General features: G+C 37.5%; 1 protein-coding gene across 4 annotated transcripts in view; it reads left to right on the top strand.

Moving 5' to 3' along the window:
- MAP4K3 (mitogen-activated protein kinase kinase kinase kinase 3) overlaps positions 1-21,225 on the top strand; it is a 185,613-nt gene that overhangs the window by 99,173 nt on the left and 65,215 nt on the right. For all 4 annotated transcript variants that reach the window (XR_013335148.1, XM_077764230.1, XM_077764231.1 and 1 more), the window contains 5 exons: positions 6,997-7,061; positions 14,150-14,205; positions 14,804-14,851; positions 16,984-17,026; positions 18,962-19,034. Coding sequence is in view for 3 of the 4 variants with exons in the window: in XM_077764230.1 (XP_077620356.1) it covers positions 6,997-7,061; positions 14,150-14,205; positions 14,804-14,851; positions 16,984-17,026; positions 18,962-19,034 (285 nt within the window). In the remaining variant the exon portion in view is untranslated. The remainder of the gene's footprint in view (positions 1-6,996; positions 7,062-14,149; positions 14,206-14,803; positions 14,852-16,983; positions 17,027-18,961; positions 19,035-21,225) is intronic.

Consider the following 21,225-nt stretch of genomic DNA (forward strand, 5'->3'; position numbering starts at 1 on the left):
CTCCCAAGCTCATGCTCTGTCCCCCTCTTGCTTTCTCTCAAAAATAAATAAAGATTTAAAAAATTAAAAAGAAAGTGAAGTGTTGAAAGATAAAAAAGTATGTTTTAGAAATTGTAAGATTTTCAGTTCAGTGAAATAATTATTAGAATGTTAATTCCTATATGTTCTAGTAAACATTGAACTAGAAGATTAAAATTTTCCTCCTTTTACGTATTTTTCTATTCCTTATAAGACAGAAAAACAACTTTACAGAATAAGAGAAAAGAATTAGAAGAAAATTTATAGTGATACTTTGAGTATTTATCTTGGTGGTTGTTTCAATTCAGGTATCTAAAGACAAAGATTTTAGAATTTATTGGCCTGCATGAAATGGGCCGATTGACTCAAGTCCTTTCCTATTAGGCAGATGGCTTGGTGAATGACCAAAAACAGATGCAGATTTGTCTTCGCAAGAGGGACATTCATGGAACAGATGGAACTCCTTTTTAAAAGCCTCTGAATATTAAGCCTTTTTTGAAAATATCAGACTTAACTAAATAGAATGTTATAAAGTATTTTAGACATCTTAAAAAGTAAAGTATATATATATATATATATATATATATATAGTATATATATTTTTTAAATCCTGATTTATTTTCCTTTGTAAGTTCAGAAAGTGATTTTACATAGAATGACTAGAAAATTGTTTTAAGCAGGATTGGGAGGGGAGATAGAGCAGCGTCAAATAGAGGATGGTGTAATACTGAAAGATGTAAGAGAGCAGAGAGCTCATTTCCTTCGTCCATGTTCTCTGCTGAGGAGAATTGTTTTCAAATTGGAAAGGGTAGGAAAATCATTATGAAGAAGGGATTGAAGCATGAGATAGATGAGATAATTATAGAGCAGCTAGACACTTTAAATGGATCTGAGCTTTGAAACTTACATAAAAATTGTATCTTATTACAGTGAAAAGTTATCAGATGGGATGGTTACCCACTGCCAGTGAGTGTCTTGACAAATAGGAGAGGCACCAAAAGATCAGTGATCAGCAATGACCAATTTGCAAAGGAAAGGAGAAGGAAATTTCTAGAAAATAGACTGTTAACCTTGATGTCCACCTTCAGCTCCCAGCAAACCTCTAGAATAAATTATTAATCAGATAATTAGTAAGCACTTATAAGAAGAGGTGATTAGTGTGACTTTAGTAAGAAGTCATGGCATCAATCCCGTCTCTCTCTCTTTTTAAATGTTTATTTATTTTTGAGAGAGAGAGAGCATGAGCAGGGGAGGGGTATAGGGGGACAGAAGAGCCAAAGCAGGCTCTGCGTAAGGGCAGAGAGCCCGATGCGGGGCTCAAACTCACAAACCATGAGATCACGACCTGAGCTGGTCTAATGCTTAGCCAACTGAGCCACCCAGGTGCTCCTCTTTTTTTTTTTTTCCTTAAAAAAAGAAAATGCCAATTTTATGTATTTATATCTTTGCTGAGTTCCAGGAGCAACTTAAGGTGACTTACAAAAATAGACTACACAGTGAATTATAACAAAAGGAACAGAAAATAGCTTACACTTATTGGGTTTATATTCTGGGTCCTTTTCTAAGGCATTTACATGTTACTTTATCCTGAGCAGATCCCAAAACAACCATTCACCCAGTTTTTGTAAGACATGTAAGAAGCCCCTACTACCTGTCCTGTAAATGCTTGGGACAGGTGTTTTACATGAAAGATTCATTTGGGACAGAGGTGAAAGTATGTTACAGTGGTAGTTCCCAAACATTTTGCTATCAGAACCCCTTTTATTTTATACTCTTAAAAATTATTGAGTACCACAAAGAGCTTTTGTTAATGTGGGTTATATCTATTGACATTTACTGTATTAGAAATTAAAACAAAATATTGGAGCAAGAATACATAAGCACGTATTGCAGTAGCTGTAGAGGCATGACATGACCATCACAATTTGTGTAGTTTCTGGGAAACTCCTCTCTCTTCTCATGAAGAGTACAAAGGAAAAGTTACTTTCTGGTGTTACTATGAAGATGGTTTGATCTTACCCCCTGAAAGGCTCTCAGGGGCCCCCAGACCACACTTTGAGAATTATTGTTCTTAGAGGAAGGAGTCAGCCTAACCAGAGAGAACAAACTATGGTATCTTGCGTCTACACATAGCAAATTGGAGCCTAAGCAGCATTCTAAAGTTTATTGGTTGGTGGACTTGCCAGAGTCTTTCTTAGACCTCAGTTTAAGCAAAGGCAGAGAGGTGTCAAATGGTAATTCTAAACAATCTACAGAGTAGCATTTATGTCATCAGTGAGAAAACTGTTTCTAAAATTCCTTAAGCCCATTAGTACACTCACTTGTACATATCAAAATAGCTTAAAAGCAAAGCCCTTCATTGTACTCCAGAAGTGCTGACCCCTGCAATTTCCCCCAAATGTGACAAAATCGACTACATAATTTGTGGTAATGGGAGACTGTATTCCCACTTTCCGCTGGTGGGGGGAGGAGTGAGCCCCTGTAGTAGCTGCCTCTGGAAGTTAGACTCCTGCTTAGGATCTTTCCATTCAGCCTCTCTCTGGAAGTTAGACTCCTGCTTAGGATCTTTCCATTCAGCCTCTCTCTGGAAGTTAGACTCCTGCTTAGGATCTTTCCATTCAGCCTCTCTCTGGAAGTTAGACTCCTGCTTAGGATCTTTCCATTCAGCCTCTCTGGAGCATGTGGGGAGCGGCACAGAGGGGTTGCTTACAATTAGAAATGTGTGTCATATTGTCTGTGCTGAAGTATTTTAAGTAAAACAGTTGGAGAGGTAATAGGATGTATGTCAGAAACAGAAGTATGTGAATCAAGACTACTTTTTTAAAAGAAGGAGATTTAACAAATAAGAACAAAGTCCTATGCATAGTTTTAATGAACCAGATAAACGAATGTGAAGCTGGAGAGAATCATATGACTCCTAATTTTAACATGAAAAAGATCCAGAGATTTTAGTTAACTTCAAACTGCAAATCAGAGTTTGGTGTTTTTTTTTTTTAATGTTTTATTTATTTTTGAGAGAGAGATAGAGACAGCATGAGCAGGGGAGGGTCAGAGAGAGTGGGAGACACAGAATCCGAAACAGGCTCCAGGCTCTGAGCTAGCTGTCAGCACAGAGCCCGACGGGCTCGAACCCGTGAGCCCTGAGATCATGACCTGAGCCGAAGTCGGACGCTTAACTGGCTGAGCCACCCAGGCTCCCCACATACCAGTTTTTAGAGCAGTTGCTAAGAACCTGAAGATAGCCTTTAGCCAAGTTAATAGAAATATAAGTACTCAAATAAAGAAAATAATTGTTGATTCTCAGGGGTAGTTAGACTTCTCCCTGTGTAGCAATCACCAGCCATCAGTGCCTTCATCCTTTGATAAGGCACACATCTGCCAGCCCCGGGCATCTGTTCTGAGAGTTATTAAAACCAGACCATGGGGCAGCTAGCTCACTTTACTGTCTGCTGTCATGCCTCAGTTTCATTGGTGTGTGGTCCACCTATGAATTTAAGCTACTAGAGTGACTTCAGATTTCTTCTTCTGGTCTTCACTATTTCAGCTTTGCCTCTAAAATCCTGGTATTTTTTTCACTGTGTATTGATCTTCATGCTCAGGTACCTGCGTTCGCTGTTGACATGCTGCATGACCCATCACACTCTACCAAGTCCACTCACCTTGTAGATGTGCTTAGTCTCACCACTGCCACCATGTGTGATCTACGGCTGATAACAACTTCACTTTTTATGCATCACTTAGAGTAGCACTTGATTCCAGATGCCACATTTTACCAAACATTGACAAAGTAGAGACCATCCAGATGAAGTAACTAAACTGAGGAGTTTATAAACCAAGCCTTGTTTTACGGTGTCACCCCACCTATTCTAGCTTCCTCTCCTGCCATTGTCTCTTCATGTAGTCTGTGTTTGACTCACACTAAATTACCCACAGTCTTTCAAGTGTGGCGTCTTCTTTTAAATTTTCATTCTCTGAGCAGGCCCCTTCCCTGTCTCTCGGTGATGAATTCCTACACTTTAACTTCAAGACACAACAAATGATACCTCCTCCCCAAAAATTTCCCTTGACTTTCCTAGATAGTCATACCTCTGGGTTCTCATAGAATGTTATTCATGCCTGGATTATGTACGTAATCAAATTACAGTCTAATGCAGGGATCAGCACACCTTTTCTGTAAAGGACCATATGGTAAATATTTTAGGCTTTGTCTCTTTCTCTCTGTCACAGCTACTCAGTTATGCTGCTTTAGTACAGAAGTAACCATAAGTGTCACTGTGTTTCAATCAAACTTTATATGAACACTAAAATTTGAACTTCATATTGTTATCATATGTCAAGAAAAATTCTTATTTTGATTTTGCCCCCAACCATTTATAAGTATAAAAACCGGGGTGCCTGGGTGGCTCAGTCAGTTGGGTGTCTGACTTTGGCTCAGGTCATGATCTCATGGTTCATGGGTTCGAGCCCCACGTCGGGCTCTGTGCTGACAGCCAGCTCAGAGCCTGGAGCCTGTCTTCGGATTCTGTGTCTCCCTCTCTCTCTGACCCTCCCCTGCTCACGCTTTCTCTCTCTCCCTCCCTCCCTCTCTCTCAGAAATAAATAAAACATTTTTAAAAAATTTTAAAGTTTAAAAACCAAAACAGGAAAAAGTATCCAATTCAAAAAAGACAGTCTCTTCAGCAAATGATGCTTGAAGAGCTGACAGCGACATTCAGAAGAATGAAACTGGACCACTTTCTTACCCATACACAAAAATTAGTTCAAAATAGATGAAAGATCTAACCGTGAGACAGGAAACCATCAAAATCCTTTATAGAAAACAGGCAGTACCCTCTGACCTCAGCTGCAGCAACTTCTTACTTGACATGTCTCCAGAGGCAAGGGAAATAAAAGCAAAAATGAACTGTTGGGACCCCATCAAGATTAAAAGCTTCTGTACAGCAAAGGAAACAATCAGCAAAACTAAAAGATAATCAACAGAATGGGAGAAGATATTTGCCAATGACCTATCGGATAAAGGGTTAGTATCCAAAATCTATAAAGAACTTAATCAAACTCAACACCCCAGTAAAACAAATAATCCAGTGAAGAAATGGGCAAAAGACATGAATTGACATGTTTCCAAAGAGGACATCCAGGTGGCTAACAGATACATGAAAAGATGCTCACCACCACGCATCAGGGAAATACAAATCAAAATCACAATGAGATACCACCTCACACTTGTCAGAATGGCTAAAATTAACAATTCAGGCAATACTAGATGTTGGCAAGGATGAGGAGAAAGGGGAACCCTCTGGCACTGTTGGTGGGACTGCAGACTGATGCAGCAACTCTTAAAGATAATACGGAGTTTCCTCAGAAAATTAAAAATAGAACTACCCTACGACCCAGCAAGTACACTACTCGGTATTTATCTAAAGAACACAAAAATGCTGATTTCGGAGCACATGCACCCCAGTGTTTATAGCAGTGCTGTCAACAACAGGCAAAGTATGGAAAGACCCCAGATGTCCATTGGCTGATGAATGGATAAAGAAGAAGTGGTGTATGTGTGTATGTATGTGCATGTATATGTGTGTGTATACATATATATGTGCATGTGCATATACATACATTACAATGGAATATTACTCGGCAATCAAAAAGAATGAAATCTTGCCATTTGCAACAACGTGGATGGAAGTAGACTGTATTATGCTAAGCAGAATAAGTCCGAGGAAGACAAATACATGATTTCACTCATGAGGAATATGAGAAACTTAACAGATGAATATAGAGGAAGGGAAGGAAAAGTAAGATACAAACAGAGAGGGAGACAGACCATAGGAGACTCTTAAATACAGAGAACAAACTGAAGGTTGCTGGAGGGGAGATGGGTGGGGGATGGGTTAAATGGGTGATGGGCATTAAGGAGGGCACTTGTTGGGACGAGCACTGGGTGTCCTATGTAAGAGATGAATCACTAATTTCTACTCCTGAAGCCAAGACAACACTGTATGTTAACTAACTTGAATTTAAAACGTGTGTGTGTGTGTGTGTGTGTGTGTGTGTGTGTGTGTGTGTACACATAAACCATTCTTAGTACCCGAGATATACAAATCAGACAGTAGGCTAGATTTGGCCCACTGGCCATAGTTTGCTGATTCTTGATCTAATCAGTCACTCTTGTATTCATTTATTTATGAAATATTTGCTGACTCTTCTAGGCACTGTGAGTACAGTGGTGAGAGAGACAAATATATTAAGATCGAATCTTCCGCATTCAACTGAGCTTGCTGGGTTGACTTGACTTTCTATTCCATCTCTCCCCCTGAGAGGATGTATTTCCTGTTACATTTTGAGATGAAGTAGTGAATGACTGAACAAAGGATAAGCTATTAAATCTTTGCTAATTATTTCTCTTGTGACTGATTATGATATCTTAAGTGAGTGTGAGAGAGAAATGGTATGTAAAGATAGGTGAGTGATAAATTTTAACAGATTGTTTTGGAAAGACCTTTGTTGAATCTAGATGTGAGGGTAAAGTTTACATTTTGTCTGTTTTGTTGATGATAGCACTATTAATGTGATACGCTTTGAGATGTATTGCCATTCTGTGATGAATCTTCTACCTAGTTTTTAGTCTGAGCATTTTAATTAACATTTAACTTTTATAATACTGTCTTGGGAGTAGATAGGTAAACGGGGGGTGGGGAGTGGGTGGAAAAGCTTTTAACTAAAGGGAATTTCCTCTCAGTTGGATGTGCCTGATATTTTTATATCCTACAAATGGTCTCTTTTAAGGATTAAAACCTTGGATTGAGTTATAAAAACACATTATATTAATTCTTTTATTCATAGAGATTAACTAGCTCTTTTCTTACCACGTTGTATTTATGTGGTTTTTCAAGGGTATAGCATACAACCTTAAAATACTTGTTACCTCAGATCATTTTAATTATGAAAATGTGATACATGCTTATATTCTCTTTATAGGCGAGATAAACTTTGGATATGCATGGAGTTTTGTGGAGGTGGTTCTTTACAGGATATTTATCATGGTAAGACGTTATGTTTTATAGAGTTTAAGTAGAATTTCTTAAAATATAGTTATTTATTATATTAAAGCATTAATGTTTTTGGGAAACAAAGCCAATGTTTTATTATTATTTAGATACATAAAAGAATGTAAGATATATATGGATGAAAGGAGCATTTGCCTTATAAGTTGCAAAATTATATGCAGTTGAATTAGTTGCTAATTGTAAAGAAGGCATATTAGATATAGTTTCAGGGGGCATGGGTGGCTCAGTTGGCTAAGCATCTGACTCAGGATTTTGGCTCAGGCCATGATCTCATGGTTCATGGGATCGAGCCCAGCATGGGGCTCTGCACTGACAGTGTGGAGCCTGCTTGGAATACTCTCTCTCCCTCTCTTGCCCTCTCCTCTGCTCATGTTCTCTCTTTCTGTCTCTCAAAATAAATACACATTAAGAAATATAAGGCATATTATATATAATTTCAAAATTTCAGACTCAAGCTTGTAAAAATCCATGTAAAAAGGGCCTTGATGGTTAACGCTAAATGAATATCTAGTTAATACACAGGTAGTATTAATACAAAGATAATTGAATTGTTCTTGCGTATTCAAGAAGCATCAATTAAGCTGTTTACTTTTTTAAAATACTAGATTCTGGGGTATTAAAAATTATTAAAAACTTTTTATTGAGATTTCATTGGAGTATGGAAGAAAGACTTGTAAAGTAAATTATAGTGTTTACTGTCTTTTCTTTCTCTCCCTATCCTGTTCTGATTCTGTTAATGGGTTATTGTCACAAGCTGCAGAGGAGGTTTATTCTTTTACTAGAGATGTGCTTTTTAAAGATTAATATAAAATAATGTAATAACTCAGATGTCAGTTTTATGAGAAAGTATTTTGGAAAAGGTTTTCATTTTTCTTTATACAGGATTTTGGCTCAGATTTTCCTATTAGGGCCTCTTAAGTCATTTGGAAGGCTGATTGTAATAAAACAGATGTTAAAAGACTGGGTAGGAATTTTACTGCCTCCATCTCACTTCACTTTACTGTATCTTCTTGGTATAGATTTTACTCTTACCATAAAGATTGACATAATAGTATTTTAAAGTACTGCTAATTACATTTGGAATAGGAAAAAGGAAACGATTGGGGCACCTGGGTGGCCCAGTCAGTTTAGTATCCGACTTTGGCCCAGATCATGATCTCATCATTCTTGAGTTCGAGCCTTGCATCAGACTCTGCTGACCTCTGTGCTGAAGCTGGAGCCTGCTTCAGATTCTGTGTCTCCTTTTCTCTCTGCCCCTTGTCTGCTTATGCTGTCTCTCTCAGAAATAAATAAAAACATTTAAAAAATTTTTTTAAAGGAAAAAGGAAATGATAGATTTTCTGGAATTATTTTTGAAGGCTTCATGAAGAAAATGGGTTTTCAGTTGATACATAAACTTTGGGTAGAAAGAAGAGGTACAAGTACATTCTAGGAGATGAAACAACAGTACAGTGATGTGAAGATGTGACAGGTGAGATCACTCTTAACTGGTGTGGGGGTGTGTATTTGGGGAGTGGGGTCAGATCCAGAGAGACTTGAAAGCCAGAAGGAAGAACATGAGCCCATTTCTGCTTTATGAAAAGTTCTTTCTTTTCTGAGAATACTTTTTATTAAGTATGGTTGTTCTTTATATGTGAGAAATTGTTTTATAATGACATTTTGATTTCAAAGATGCAGTGAAAATTGAGAAATATTTGGCATTATTTTGCATTGTAGAGCACACACAGTATTTCTGGAAGCTTGTTATTTCTGTCTTTTAAAGTCAAAAAGTTATTTTCCTTTTTTTCCCCCTTAATTTGGACTGATTTATCTACTATTTTTTCTCATACTTACTCATTTAATTTCCTTCGTCCTAAAGCTCTGGCAGTTAGGTCTTCTAGTGGTGAACTGTCAGTGTTTGACCCTCACCCCTCAATCCTCATTTAAGTGGCATAGACAAATATTTGCTGTCAGCATTGTCTTCTAGCTTTTATAGTTTTTCTGTAGTATCTTCTCTCACTACCCATTGATCCTTTTCAGGCGACCTTTTTCTAATTGGTTTTAAGATTTTTTTTCCTCTTATGGTGTTTTTAGTTTCTAAATATGGATTTATATTAACGGTTTTTGCTTAGGACTTAAAGTGCTTACCTCAGAGGATTTCATGTATTCATCAAGCCTGGACAATTACCAGTTATTCTCTCTTAAAATCTTTTCTACCTCAGGCTCTCTGATCTCTCCTTCTAGAATTTCAGTTAAATATACATTAAATCTTCTCTGTGTCTCTTAAACTCAACCACATGTTTTGCACTTTTTAATCCCTCAGTAGGGCATTCTTACAGTTACCGATTTTACAGCTGTGATTAGTACATCCATTAGGTTTTAATTTTCGGTGACCGTATTTTTCATTCTAGAAATTACTTGGTTCTGTTTCAAGGCTCCCTTCATTTAAAAATATCTGTTAATGTTTTTATTTATTTTTGAAAGAAAGAGAGCATGGGGAGGGGCAGAGAGAAAGGGAAGCACGGAATCCAAAGCAGGCTCCAGGCTCTGAGCTGTCAGCATAGACCCCAACATGGGGCTCAAACTCACGAACCAGGAGATCATCACCTGAGCCGAAGTCGGACACTCAACCTACCGAGCCAGCTAGGTGCCCCTCCCTTCATTTTATATTTGTCTTATTCTCTTGTAATTTTTCATTTATTCTTTTACAACTTTAGTTTTTAGGGGTACCTTTCTTCGGTCTTTTTCAGATTGTTAAGTAATTCCACCAGATATGTATGCTTGGTCTTAGGCGTCTGGTTCTGTTTTCTTCATTAAGAAGCAAGAAGATCGCGGGGCGCCTGGGTGGCTCAGTCAATTGAGTGTCCGACTTCAGCTCAGGTCATGGTCTTGCCGTTTGTGGGTTCAAGCCCTGCATCAGGCTCTATATTGACAGCTCAGAGTCTGGAGCCTGCTTCAGGTTCTGTGTCTCTCTCTCTCTCAAACATGAATAAGCCTTTAAGAAAAGAAGAAGAAGGGGCACCTGGGTGGCTTAGTCGGTTAAGCGTCCGACTTTTGCTTAGGTCATGATCTCGCGGTTGTGGGTTCGAGCCCCGCGTCGGGCTCTGTGCTGACTGCCAGCTCAGAGCCTGGAGCCTGTTTCAGAGTCTGTGACTCCCTCTCTCTCTGACCCTCCCCTGCTCACGCTGTCTCTCTCTCTCCTAGAAATAAATAAAAAACATAAAAAAAAAAAAAAAAGAAAAGAAAAGAAGAAGAAGAAACAAGACCAGTTTAGTTACAGAAATAGTTTTGTCATGATTGTTGTCATTCCATTTCAACCAAATGTTGGAAGTACCAAAGTAATATGAATTTGTTAAGATTGATTCATTTATACTGATCATCAACGGGGTCTATGGGAGAAATGATTATTTTGCAATGCCCTGGGTATTTTCAGATGTACGTGCGAGGGATTTACATGCTTATACAAAAAACCCCAGACCCTGTCTCTCTCTGTTCACTCTTGACTGCACCTGATTTCTACCAAATGCCCTCCTCACAGCAATGTGTGTACTCCTCTTGGGCTGGTCTGCAGAGCTCTCTGCTTACACAGCCATGTAAGACACGTACCTGGGTTTCTCTTTGTCTTCTCTCTTCTGTGAGAGTAGTGTAATGATTTGGGTTATCTTATCTAGTGAAAGAGAAAATTCTTCTTTTCTAATAACTCTGATGCTTGCGGGGTTTTGCTTTTTTATAGGTATATACAAACCATATTTTGATCTGTCATACAAAATTAGCAAAGAACTTTCCCTTTTTTGGGTAAAGCCTGATTTTTCCCCCTCTATTATTCCTCTATTATTTCCTTTCCTCTATTTTTCTCCTGTCTTATTTCTACTTTTTAAAGTATCATTATACCAATTTTTATGTTTTGTTTTATAGCTCTTAATTCTGTCACTCCATATGACTTTAAAATTTTATTTTATTTTATTTTATTTTTTTAATGTTTTTTATTTATTTCTAGGAGAGAGAGAGAGACAGCGTGAGCAGGGGAGGGTCAGAAAGAGAGGGAGACACAGAATCTGAAACAGGCTCCAGGCTCTGAGCTGGCAGTCAGCACAGAGCCCGACGCGGGGCTCGAACCCATGAACCGCGAGATCATGACCTAAGCAAAAGTCGGACGCTTAACTGACTAAGCCACCTAGGCGCCCCTAAAATTTTAAATCTTAAAAGGGGAAACTGTATTAATTCTCTATTGCTGTATAACAAATGATCCCTAAATTTGACATCTTAAAACAGCAGACATTGTGTCACAGTTTCTGAGGGTCAGGAGTTCAAGAATGGCTTAATTGGGCAAGTTCAGCTCATATCCTCTCATGAAGCTGCAGCCTGGCTGTTAGCTGGGACTGCAGTTATCTGCAGGCCTGACCAGGGCTGGGGAATTTACTGGCAAGTGGGTTCACTTAACGTGGTTGTGGGCAGAAAGCTTCAGTTCCTTGATGGCTGTTGGCAGATGTCAGTTTTTAGCTCTGGGACAGCTTGAGTATCTTCACGATGTGGTGTCCCTTCTGCCATACTTTTGTTCCTTAGAAGGAGGTCATTGCTCTCCGGCCCATACTTAGGAAGGGAATTAAGTTCCAAGTCTTGAGGGGGAAATATCAAAGAATTCGTGGAGATATTTTAAACCACCACAGGTGGGGGGTGTGGGGAGATATATTTTGAATTTACATTTTTTCGAGTTTCTTCTATTTGTTTACTTTTTCTTTGAAGAACTAACATTAGAACCTTTTCTTGCTCCAACATACTGCATTTTTTCCTCTATTTTTTTCAACATTTGCCTTTCTGTTTAATATTGTTAATAATTTTCCACAGTCTTTTAAGTCATTTATGGTGAATTGCTTTCTGAATTTATTTAATAATTTTGAATTCTGAGATCATCATCAGTGGGAATTCCCCATGGCGTTTGAGAGTATGTCCTTCCACAATATGGGTTTTTTTCTGTGACCCCAAGACCTCAGTGTATCCAGTGTATTTAAATCCTAAACCTGAGGGGCGCCTGGGTGGCTTAGTCGGTTAAGCGTCTGACTTTCGCTTAGGTCATGATCTCGCGGTTCGTGGGTTTGGGCCCTGCGTCGGGCTCTGTGCTGACTGCCAGCTCAGAGCCTGGAGCCTGTTTCAGTCTGTGACTCCCTCTCTCTCTGACCCTCCCCTGCTCACGCTGTCTCTCTCTCTCTCTCCTAGAAATAAAATAAAACATTTAAATAAATAAATAAATAAATAAATAAATAAATAAATAAATAAATAAATAAATAAGTAAATCCTAAACCTGAGTGTTAAAGCTGCCTGTGGTGACAGCATCAGGAGAAGATATTTTTCCCCTGTCCAGACCCCAGGCCATGATACAAAATCGCTAGTTTTCTCCTGTGCTTGGCTACTGTTTTAAAATGAGGATGTAGCCCTTTGAGGGCTCTGGTTATGTGGTGGTATTTGTTTTAACTCTGCCTCTACAGACCTATGGCCTTTTCTTCTGTGTTCCTGTAGGGAATAAAACAAAAGCCTCAGCTTACCAAGCTTGGCCTTTCCCTTAGAGACAGCTAGAATATTTCACATTTTTACCATTCTCATTTTCATTTCCTCTTTGTTTTTGGCTCCTGGGAAAGTCTCTTTACTGTTTACAAATTTAGATAGGCATTTAAATGATTATTTAAAATACTCTTTTCTGTCATTAGGTGTTATTTTCAGGGTATTCACGTTATTTGCCATACTGTGGAAATAGAAATCTAAAAGATGCCCATCTTACTGAGTGACAGTGGGCTTACAAACCGTAAGAATTAGTTATATGGCTTATCCTCAGACATTCAAATCCAGACTTGTCCTTGACAGAGTTGGGTTTTTTTTTCCTTTTCATGTTTATCCATTCATTTTGAGAGAGAGCACAAGAGGGAGAGGGGCAGTGAGAGAGAACAGCGGAGGAAGAACCTAAGTAGGCTCCGCACCATCAGCGCAGAGCCCAGTGCAGGGGCTCGATCCCACAAACTGTGAGATCATGACCTGAGCCAAAATCAAGAGTCAGATGTCCAACTGACTGAGTCCCCAGGTGCCCCGACACCAGGCATCCCAATAGAATCTAAGTGAAATATATTTCTCACAGTTGTAAAATACCACAAGTTCTCCAAAGTAAACATTTTTACAAAGCTATTAAGTTTGGGTAAATGTGAGATTACTATCTAGCAAATTCTACCTTTGGGATTTAGTACAATTTTTAAAATAGTCTCTCCCACCTAATGTATTTCTTTATTCTAAAGTGATTTAATAGTGAAAAAGAGAAAACTACTTAAATGTCTTCAGTAGTGGATAGATGCACACAGAGAAGTATTATTTAAATAGTATAATTTAAGTTACATGTATTTATATGGAAAAGTGTCTATGATAAGTGAGAAAGACAGGTTTGAGAATTGTATATGAAGTATAATTCCATTCATAATCTTGTGTGTGATGCATAACATACATTATTTAAAATGTCTCTATATAAAATTGTCTGGTAGACCTTAGGCCAAACTGTTGTTTTTGCCTGTTACTGAGTAATAGTTTGGGTAAGGAAGAGACCTTTACATTCCGAATTTGTCTATTGATTGGATTTTTATAGTGAATGTACATTAAGGTGCTGTCAGCACAGATTGGGACTCTGTCTCCCTCTCTCTGCCCCTTCCCAGCTCATGTGTGCACTCTCTCCTCTCTGAAAATAAACAAACATCAAAAAAGAAACTAGCTAAACTTCTTGGCCATGATTTATTTCTTTTAACATTTAGAATGTAATATTGATGAGAAAGGTACAAAAATGAAAATACAATTAACTTCAGAGAGTATTTCAGTCTTTTATTCATTCCATAAACATTTATTAGCAGCTTTCCCATCCCAGGCACCATTCAAACACTGGGGATACAACACTGAGAAAATCAGATTTGAAAAAAACGTTGCCCTCGTGGAGGGTACATTTTAGTAGTTTTTTAGGTGTATTAAGGCTACTGCTTAGTGAAACTTGTAAAACTTTGCCATTTACTGAAAAACACACTTTGACTAATTTCATTAATATAAATTTTCTTCTCTTATAGTAACGGGACCTCTGTCAGAGCTGCAAATTGCGTATGTTAGCAGAGAAACACTACAGGTGAATCCAGTGCTAATTAAAAAATAACATTTGTTACTAGACTGTTTAATGTGCATTGTCTGTTAACTAAAGGAAGGATTGAACATCTAGTTTGGTGAACTCTTGGATATTAACACATTTTTAATTGTGTAGTAAACTCAAATTATATTTGCAGATAAGCACTATAAGGCCTCAGTGTGAGAATATGACCTTCTCAAACTTAAGTGCTGTGACTTTGTTATTTTGTGTCTTTGTATTCCTCTTAATACCAAAGAAAGGTTTAAAAATTAAGCACTCTTATGGGGATTGAAGCTTATTTTAATACTAATTGCATTTATGCTTTTTAAGAGTTATTTCAAACTGTTTGCAGAGTTTAGTGAAAAGTATTATCTTAAGAAAATTAGTGGTTCCAACAGAGCTTTGCCTTTTTAGTTTTGTTGACTCTCTTGTCTTTTAGACTATTTCAGTAAAATAAATTAATGATTACTGCTAGACTTTCTGTAATGAGTAATAAAAAACAGAAACTGCTACTCAGTTAATAACTTTAAATCCTAAAGTATTCTCTCTAGTAAATAATGTCTTGTTAATTTTTGTTTTGTTTTCTTTCTTGAAACCCTAGGGATTATACTATCTTCACAGTAAAGGAAAAATGCACAGAGATATAAAGGTACACATCATATGCTTAACCTAAGGGCCCTCTCTTTGTTTTTAGACCAAACTGTTGAGCAAAATTGTCTTAGTCTGTTTGATGAATTTCTTATCTGAAATATGTTACTGTAGTAAAGTTGAGTGATACTTTTAAGAATTTTATTACTTTTTTAAAGTAGCTTTATTTATACAGCCCACCTACCACAAAATTAACCTTTTTAAAGTATGCATTTATGGATTAGTGTTGTAATAACCCATATTAACTTATCTCTAGTTACTTATTTGTAAATTGCAAATTAGGTCCTTAGCTTCCATCAAGTTAGGGTTTTTAGAATATTTCATGCTTTGTATATTATAGTAAATTTTGGCAGTCTTATGGAACTATTAATAATGTTTCAAAATGATAAATTCAACTGTAACATCTTCTGGTGGTCTTTGATTTAACTGGCAGAGGAGAGCAGGCGCACAGGGTGTGCTGGGGTTCGCTCTGCAGAAACCAGGTGCTCTGACAGGTCTTCCTGAAGTTCTTTCTAAAGATACTGCCATCTCCCCAACTTCGTTCTTTTCTCCTTGTATTTATTTTTTGTTTTACCTTCTTCCTCATTCATGTTTTCTCCTACTTCTCTCCCCCTTTTGTTTTCTGAGGTTTTCTCTAGCATGAAGACGATTCTTATTTTTTTTATCATGTTGCTCTTTGAGTCTCTGATGAAAGCATGGACTCTCTTCTCGGAAAATGTCCTCATGCATATGCCTTCATATTTTGCGTGAAATTTGAGTAGACTCTCAGATCACCCGTTGAGATCTTTAAGTGTTTTTCATAAGGCACTTAAATGACCTAAGCAAAGAGCTTTGGAGTTCATAGGGAGAAGAAGGCATAACATGAGTATATTAAGAAAAGCACTATGTCATCAGCACTTCTATGATCTGGAAAGACTGATAGATTTGTGTCAGAAATAGAGGTTGGAGTGCCTTTCAAGCAGAGGGAAAAACGTAAGCAAAGATGAAGATGTTCGAAAGTGTGGGGTCATTTTAGGGAGTATAGCTGCACCATATTATTGAAGAGAAGAGAACATATGATGGGATGGCCAGGTGGTTTTGTGCTCAATTATATGAGGAATTGTGTGCTGAACTTCAGAGTTTGAGCCCAATTGGGGACAGTGTGACCATCACACTGTTTCTACCCTGGTCTAAGCTGTCAGTCTATTATACCTGTACTACTGTAGCAGCCTTCTCATTGGTCTCTCTGCTCCTGTTTTTGATTCTTCTCCCTTCTCAAGAGAATGGGAGGCAGGGCTGAAAATTCCAAAGTTCTAGTCATGGCTTGGTCTTTCCAGTGACCAGCCCTCATCCAGGAGCCATCCAGGAGCCTATGCAGAGTCGCTTCATTAGAACAGAAGTTACTCCTCTGTGACTCCCGCAGTTACAAAGATGTCAGGAGCACTGTGTCAAGAACCAGGATCTGAGAGCATATGCTAGAACAAAAGATGCTCCTAAGGCTCTTGTGACTTAGGAAGTTACAGGGCTTTCAGGAGGACTGTGCCAGGAACCAGGGGTAGAAACCAATGTGTATTTTGATATCTCACACACATGCAGCCAGGTGACATTGTAATCCGGTGGGCCTGTGGCTAGTTGTTTATATCCTGGGTGGTCCTCATCTGTGGGCAAATGCATTAAGACAGACGGCCTCATGTAGTAAGCAGCAAGGTCCAGTCTTATGCACCAGCACTGGTTCAACTGATGATGAATTCCTGAGATAGGAAGTAACACATTTAAGATGCAGTACAAGGAATTGAAAATGCCAGTATCAGGCATTTTAGTGCAGTCACAATGTTTTATCAGTAAGAATATAACATTTAGATGAAAAACTAATACATCATTTTTTTCATAACATTCGTATTATGTTAATAGCAGCCTTTTGCAGGGTGGCACATTTTATAAGAATAGTTAAATTGTCTTAAAAGACAGTAAGTTTTCCTATGAATATAATAATTTAACACTTTAATTGGGCCTACTTTAAATTTTAAGTATTTCTAGGTCTGAGCTGCCACTTATTTTAAATATGTATCATTTTAAATATGTATATTTGATCTATTATATGTGCTGTCTGATAAAAAGTTTCTTACTTTTAACTAAAATATTCTTGCTTTGAAGGGAGCTAACATTTTATTAACGGATAATGGTCATGTAAAATTGGGTAAGTAAATTAAAATTTTGTCACTTGCACAAATTTATTACAGAACATAATACGTTTATATTTGTCTTCTGTAGGACTAGTTTTTCCCTCAGCATCTGTGTATTTTAAAGCAGATATCTCTTTGTGGGGCATATGTAACCTCTCTGTATCTGTTCCCTCCTCTCCTAAACAGGGATAAAGTCTGCCCTTCACATATGACAGATTTGTCATAAAGATATGGCAGAATAATAATTCTTTAGAAATTCTTTCACCTGTAACCTGAGGAATGTGACTTTTAGTAAGAAATCTGTACAAAATTGCCTTGTAACCAAAAAACAAGGTAAACAAACAAAAGGCAAAAAATCAATGAAACCAAAAATCCTACATTCTTTATGTTAGCGTTTAAAACTACATACAGCAGAGATGCCTAGAGGCTCAGTTGGTTAAGAGTCAGACTCTTGATTCAGCTCAGGTCATGATCTCAGCATTCATGGGGTCAAGCTCCATATCGGGCTCTGTACTGACAGCGCAGAGCCTGCTTGGGATTCTCTCTCTCCCTCTCCCCCTCCCCCTCCCCTACTTGTTCTCTAGCTCAAAAAATAAATAAATAAAATTCAGTATTACTAATATAAGGATGTAACTTAGATGCTGGATGTTGTTTTATTTCAAACTGTACTTTTTATTTTATAACTTCTGGTTATGACAAAAATAGAGTTCAAAACCTAAATAATAAACTAATTTGAAAGTTTGAGGCTGGGAACATGTATAGTGTAGTTTTTATAAACAGAATCTTGGATGTTAGGTATTAAATAAAGAATTTAATAAATAGGAATGATTTTTGAATTATATATTACTATAAGACAAATCAGAATTCAAAAAACATTTATTTTATAAAAGCATGAATAAAACAGTTTTGAACTATAACCAACAGTAGGACTAATCAGTTTTTTTTTTAATATTTTTTTATTTCTATGAGAGAGAGAGAGAGAGCGTGAGCAGGGGAGGGTCAGAGAGAGAGGGAGTCACAGACTGAAATAGGCTCCAGGCTCTGAGCTGGCAGTCAGCACAGAGCCCGACACGGGGCTCGAACCCACGAACTGCGAGATCTTGACCTAAGCAAAAGTCAGACACTTAACCGACTAAGCCACCCAGGCGCCCCTGGACTAATCAGTTTTAAAAGTATCTGGTAATTAACACATAATAATATTTTCCTGAGCCACCTCTAAAGATTACAAAAAAGCATTTATCTAACTATTGATGTCTTTTGAACAGTTTAATATTTTGTGTTAATATTATGTGCCTTACTGACAGACATCTTATATTATAACATATTGGTTGATAAGAATTTAGAAATGACCGTTAAAAAACTAGAAAATATTTAGAAATCAACATACTTAAAGAATAGCAGCAAATCCTGCATAAAAACAAATTTCCTGGTAATGATTGGTGTTGGTATTAGAATGTATTGCTAAGGTAAGATTTGAGGGAATATTCTGTTGGGGTGTCAGGCTAGGTAGATTTGCCAGTATATTATTGGTTTGTTTGATGTCAGTCATCATGAGTATGGCAGGACATGAATGGGATATATTACTGCTTAAGGTCCCTTCCAGTGATATTCCTTGAACTTCAGGTCCTGAGAATTTGAAATTACAATACTAAGTCAGGCTAAATTTTCTCAGCTACCTCTTTCTCATCAAAATCATTGACTTCTGTTGTCATCTCATTCATGCAGGAATATATGGGAATCTATTTGGCTGTAATATACCCTGACTACTTGGTGATATTTTAGTGCTAACTCATAAAAGTTAAAAAATTTAAATGTGATGTTTAAGAATATCTCATTTCTGTGAAATTAGTTTCAAGAAAATAATTATTAAATGTTTCTTCTCATGTTACTGTAAATAACTGTACTTTCCCTCAGTTTTCTTTTCTAAATGTTTCTTTTTTCCTTAATAGCTGATTTTGGAGTGTCTGCACAGATTACAGCTACAATTGCCAAACGGAAGTCTTTCATTGGTACACCATATTGGTAATTGTATTTTAATTGACAATTTAACATTTTGTTTTTCTATCATTATTGAATACAGCATTTTTTGAAAATATAGACTGGTCAAAAATTTTAGGACTAAAACAGATTAAGAAGATCATCAAGAGTTTAAACAGTTTAGGTGGGTACACTTGTGGATGGATTACACAGTCAAAGAATATTTTATCATGTTCATTAAGTGGAAAAAGCTTTAAAAATTTTTTTAACATTTATTTATTTATTGAGAGACAGAGATAAGTGTGAGCAGAAGACGGCAGAGAGGCGGAAGACACAGAATCAAAAGCAGACTCCAGTTCCGAGCTGTCAGCACGGAACCTGACGTGGGGCTCGAACTCACGAACCGTGAGATCATGCCCTGAGCTGAAGTTACATTTAACCGACTGAGCCACCCAGACATCCCTGGAAAAGGCTTTAAAAATATTGATAATGGTTTTTGGGAACCTGGATATAAAGGAACTCTCATTTGCTTTCTGGGATCCAGCATGATTTTTACACATATTTAATAAATGTTTGTTGATGATAACTGATCTCCAGCTGCATTAGATGAAAAACTCTTAATGTTATTACTCATAAGAGAGTAGAAACTGTTTTTGGATCATGTGAAATTATGAATTAGGCAAAGTAAATTTTTGGAACACACTCACTCTTCATCTCTCTGTCTCTGTATCCTGTCTTTCCCACATAAACTCTAGGGATGTAGAACAGAATGGAATCTCTTGTCCAGAGTGACTAAGGTTGGCAATTACTCAGTTAATCAAAAACATCTGTTGGGCGCCTGTGTGGCTTAGTCAGATAAGTGTCCGACTTTGGCTCAGGATATGATCTCACGATTCGTGGGTTCGAGCCCCGCGTCGGGCTCTGTGCTGACTGCCAGCTCAGAGCCTGGAGCCTGTTTCAGAGTCTGTGTCTCCCCCTCTCTCTCTGACCCTCCCCTGCTCACGCTGTCTGTCTGTCTGTCTCTCTCTCTCTCTCTGTCTCAGAAATAAATAAAACATTAAAAATTTTTTTAAAAATCTATTGAATGGCAAATATCAAAATCAATATAGATGTACCCGTAGCTTTTTATTTGAATTTCAGAAATATAAGTCTTTTCTTTCTTAAGTTCTTTCTTTCTTTTCTTTCTTCCTTCCTTTCCTTTTTCCTTTTTCCTTTTCCTTTCCCTTTCCCTTTCCCCATCCTCTTCCCCTTCCCCCTTCCCCCTAAGAAAGAACTCTAATTAGTGAGCCACTCCTTTTCTTTGAGTGGCTCACTAATTAGAGTTCTTTCTTAATGCAGTTGCATTTCCAGGTTGTGTTTTTCTAAAGTGCAGTCTTTAGTTCTAAAGAACTTGGACATACAAAGCATGTAATTTTTTTTTTAAGGTCAGGCTTATAAGATATAGTTTTAGCCTTATTAGGTGTGCAATTCTCCCAGCGTTAAGAGATTTGTATGCTTTGGTGGTGAGAAATACCACTATACTCAATATAAAAGATAGGTTTCCAATACCCAAGGAAGTATTCTTTTGCCCCCTTTTAGTAAATTCTGTCCTTTCATCCTTAGGCTCTGGCAGCAGAGGCTGATTTCTGCCTCTTCCCTGAATGTCCTACAAATGGAATTATGGAGTCTGTAGCCTTCCTAGTCTTTTACAGTTGTCATATTCTTACATAATTCTCTAGGTTTTTTGGTTTTGTCTTCAGAAACTTGTCTTTAACAAGCTTTTTGTAAGCATTCACTTTAATTTTCATAACTTAACCTTTTTAACCTGATAACAAATCAATTTTTTCATAACATTTAATTGGTATATTTAAAATAATATTATATGATAACGTATATAATGAATGAAGAGGTTCAGAGATGAACTGTTGACTGTGGTAAGCATACAGCCTAGCTGGCAGCAGGAGAAGGACTGGCTGGGATCTCTCACCTGTGATTTATAGAGGAAGGGAGAACGCCTCACCTCGTGGCAAGTGGGACAGATCAGCTTTGTGCGTTTCCACCAGGTTGCTAGAAGAGTCCAGCCGTCAGTAATGACTGACATACTTTAAAATCCACTTATCTTTTGACAGTTCACATATTTTTAAGAAGTACTTTCAGATTAAAAAGATTTTAAGAATAAGCATTTGGAAAGTTAGAGGGTGGTTTTCTGTGTGTGTGTGTGTGTGTGTGTGTGTTTAACTACACCAACTTACTTGAC

This window comes from Crocuta crocuta, unplaced genomic scaffold (assembly GCF_008692635.1).
Source record: "Crocuta crocuta isolate KB4526 unplaced genomic scaffold, BGI_CrCroc_1.0 scaffold164, whole genome shotgun sequence".
Classification (NCBI taxonomy): domain Eukaryota; kingdom Metazoa; phylum Chordata; class Mammalia; order Carnivora; family Hyaenidae; genus Crocuta; species Crocuta crocuta.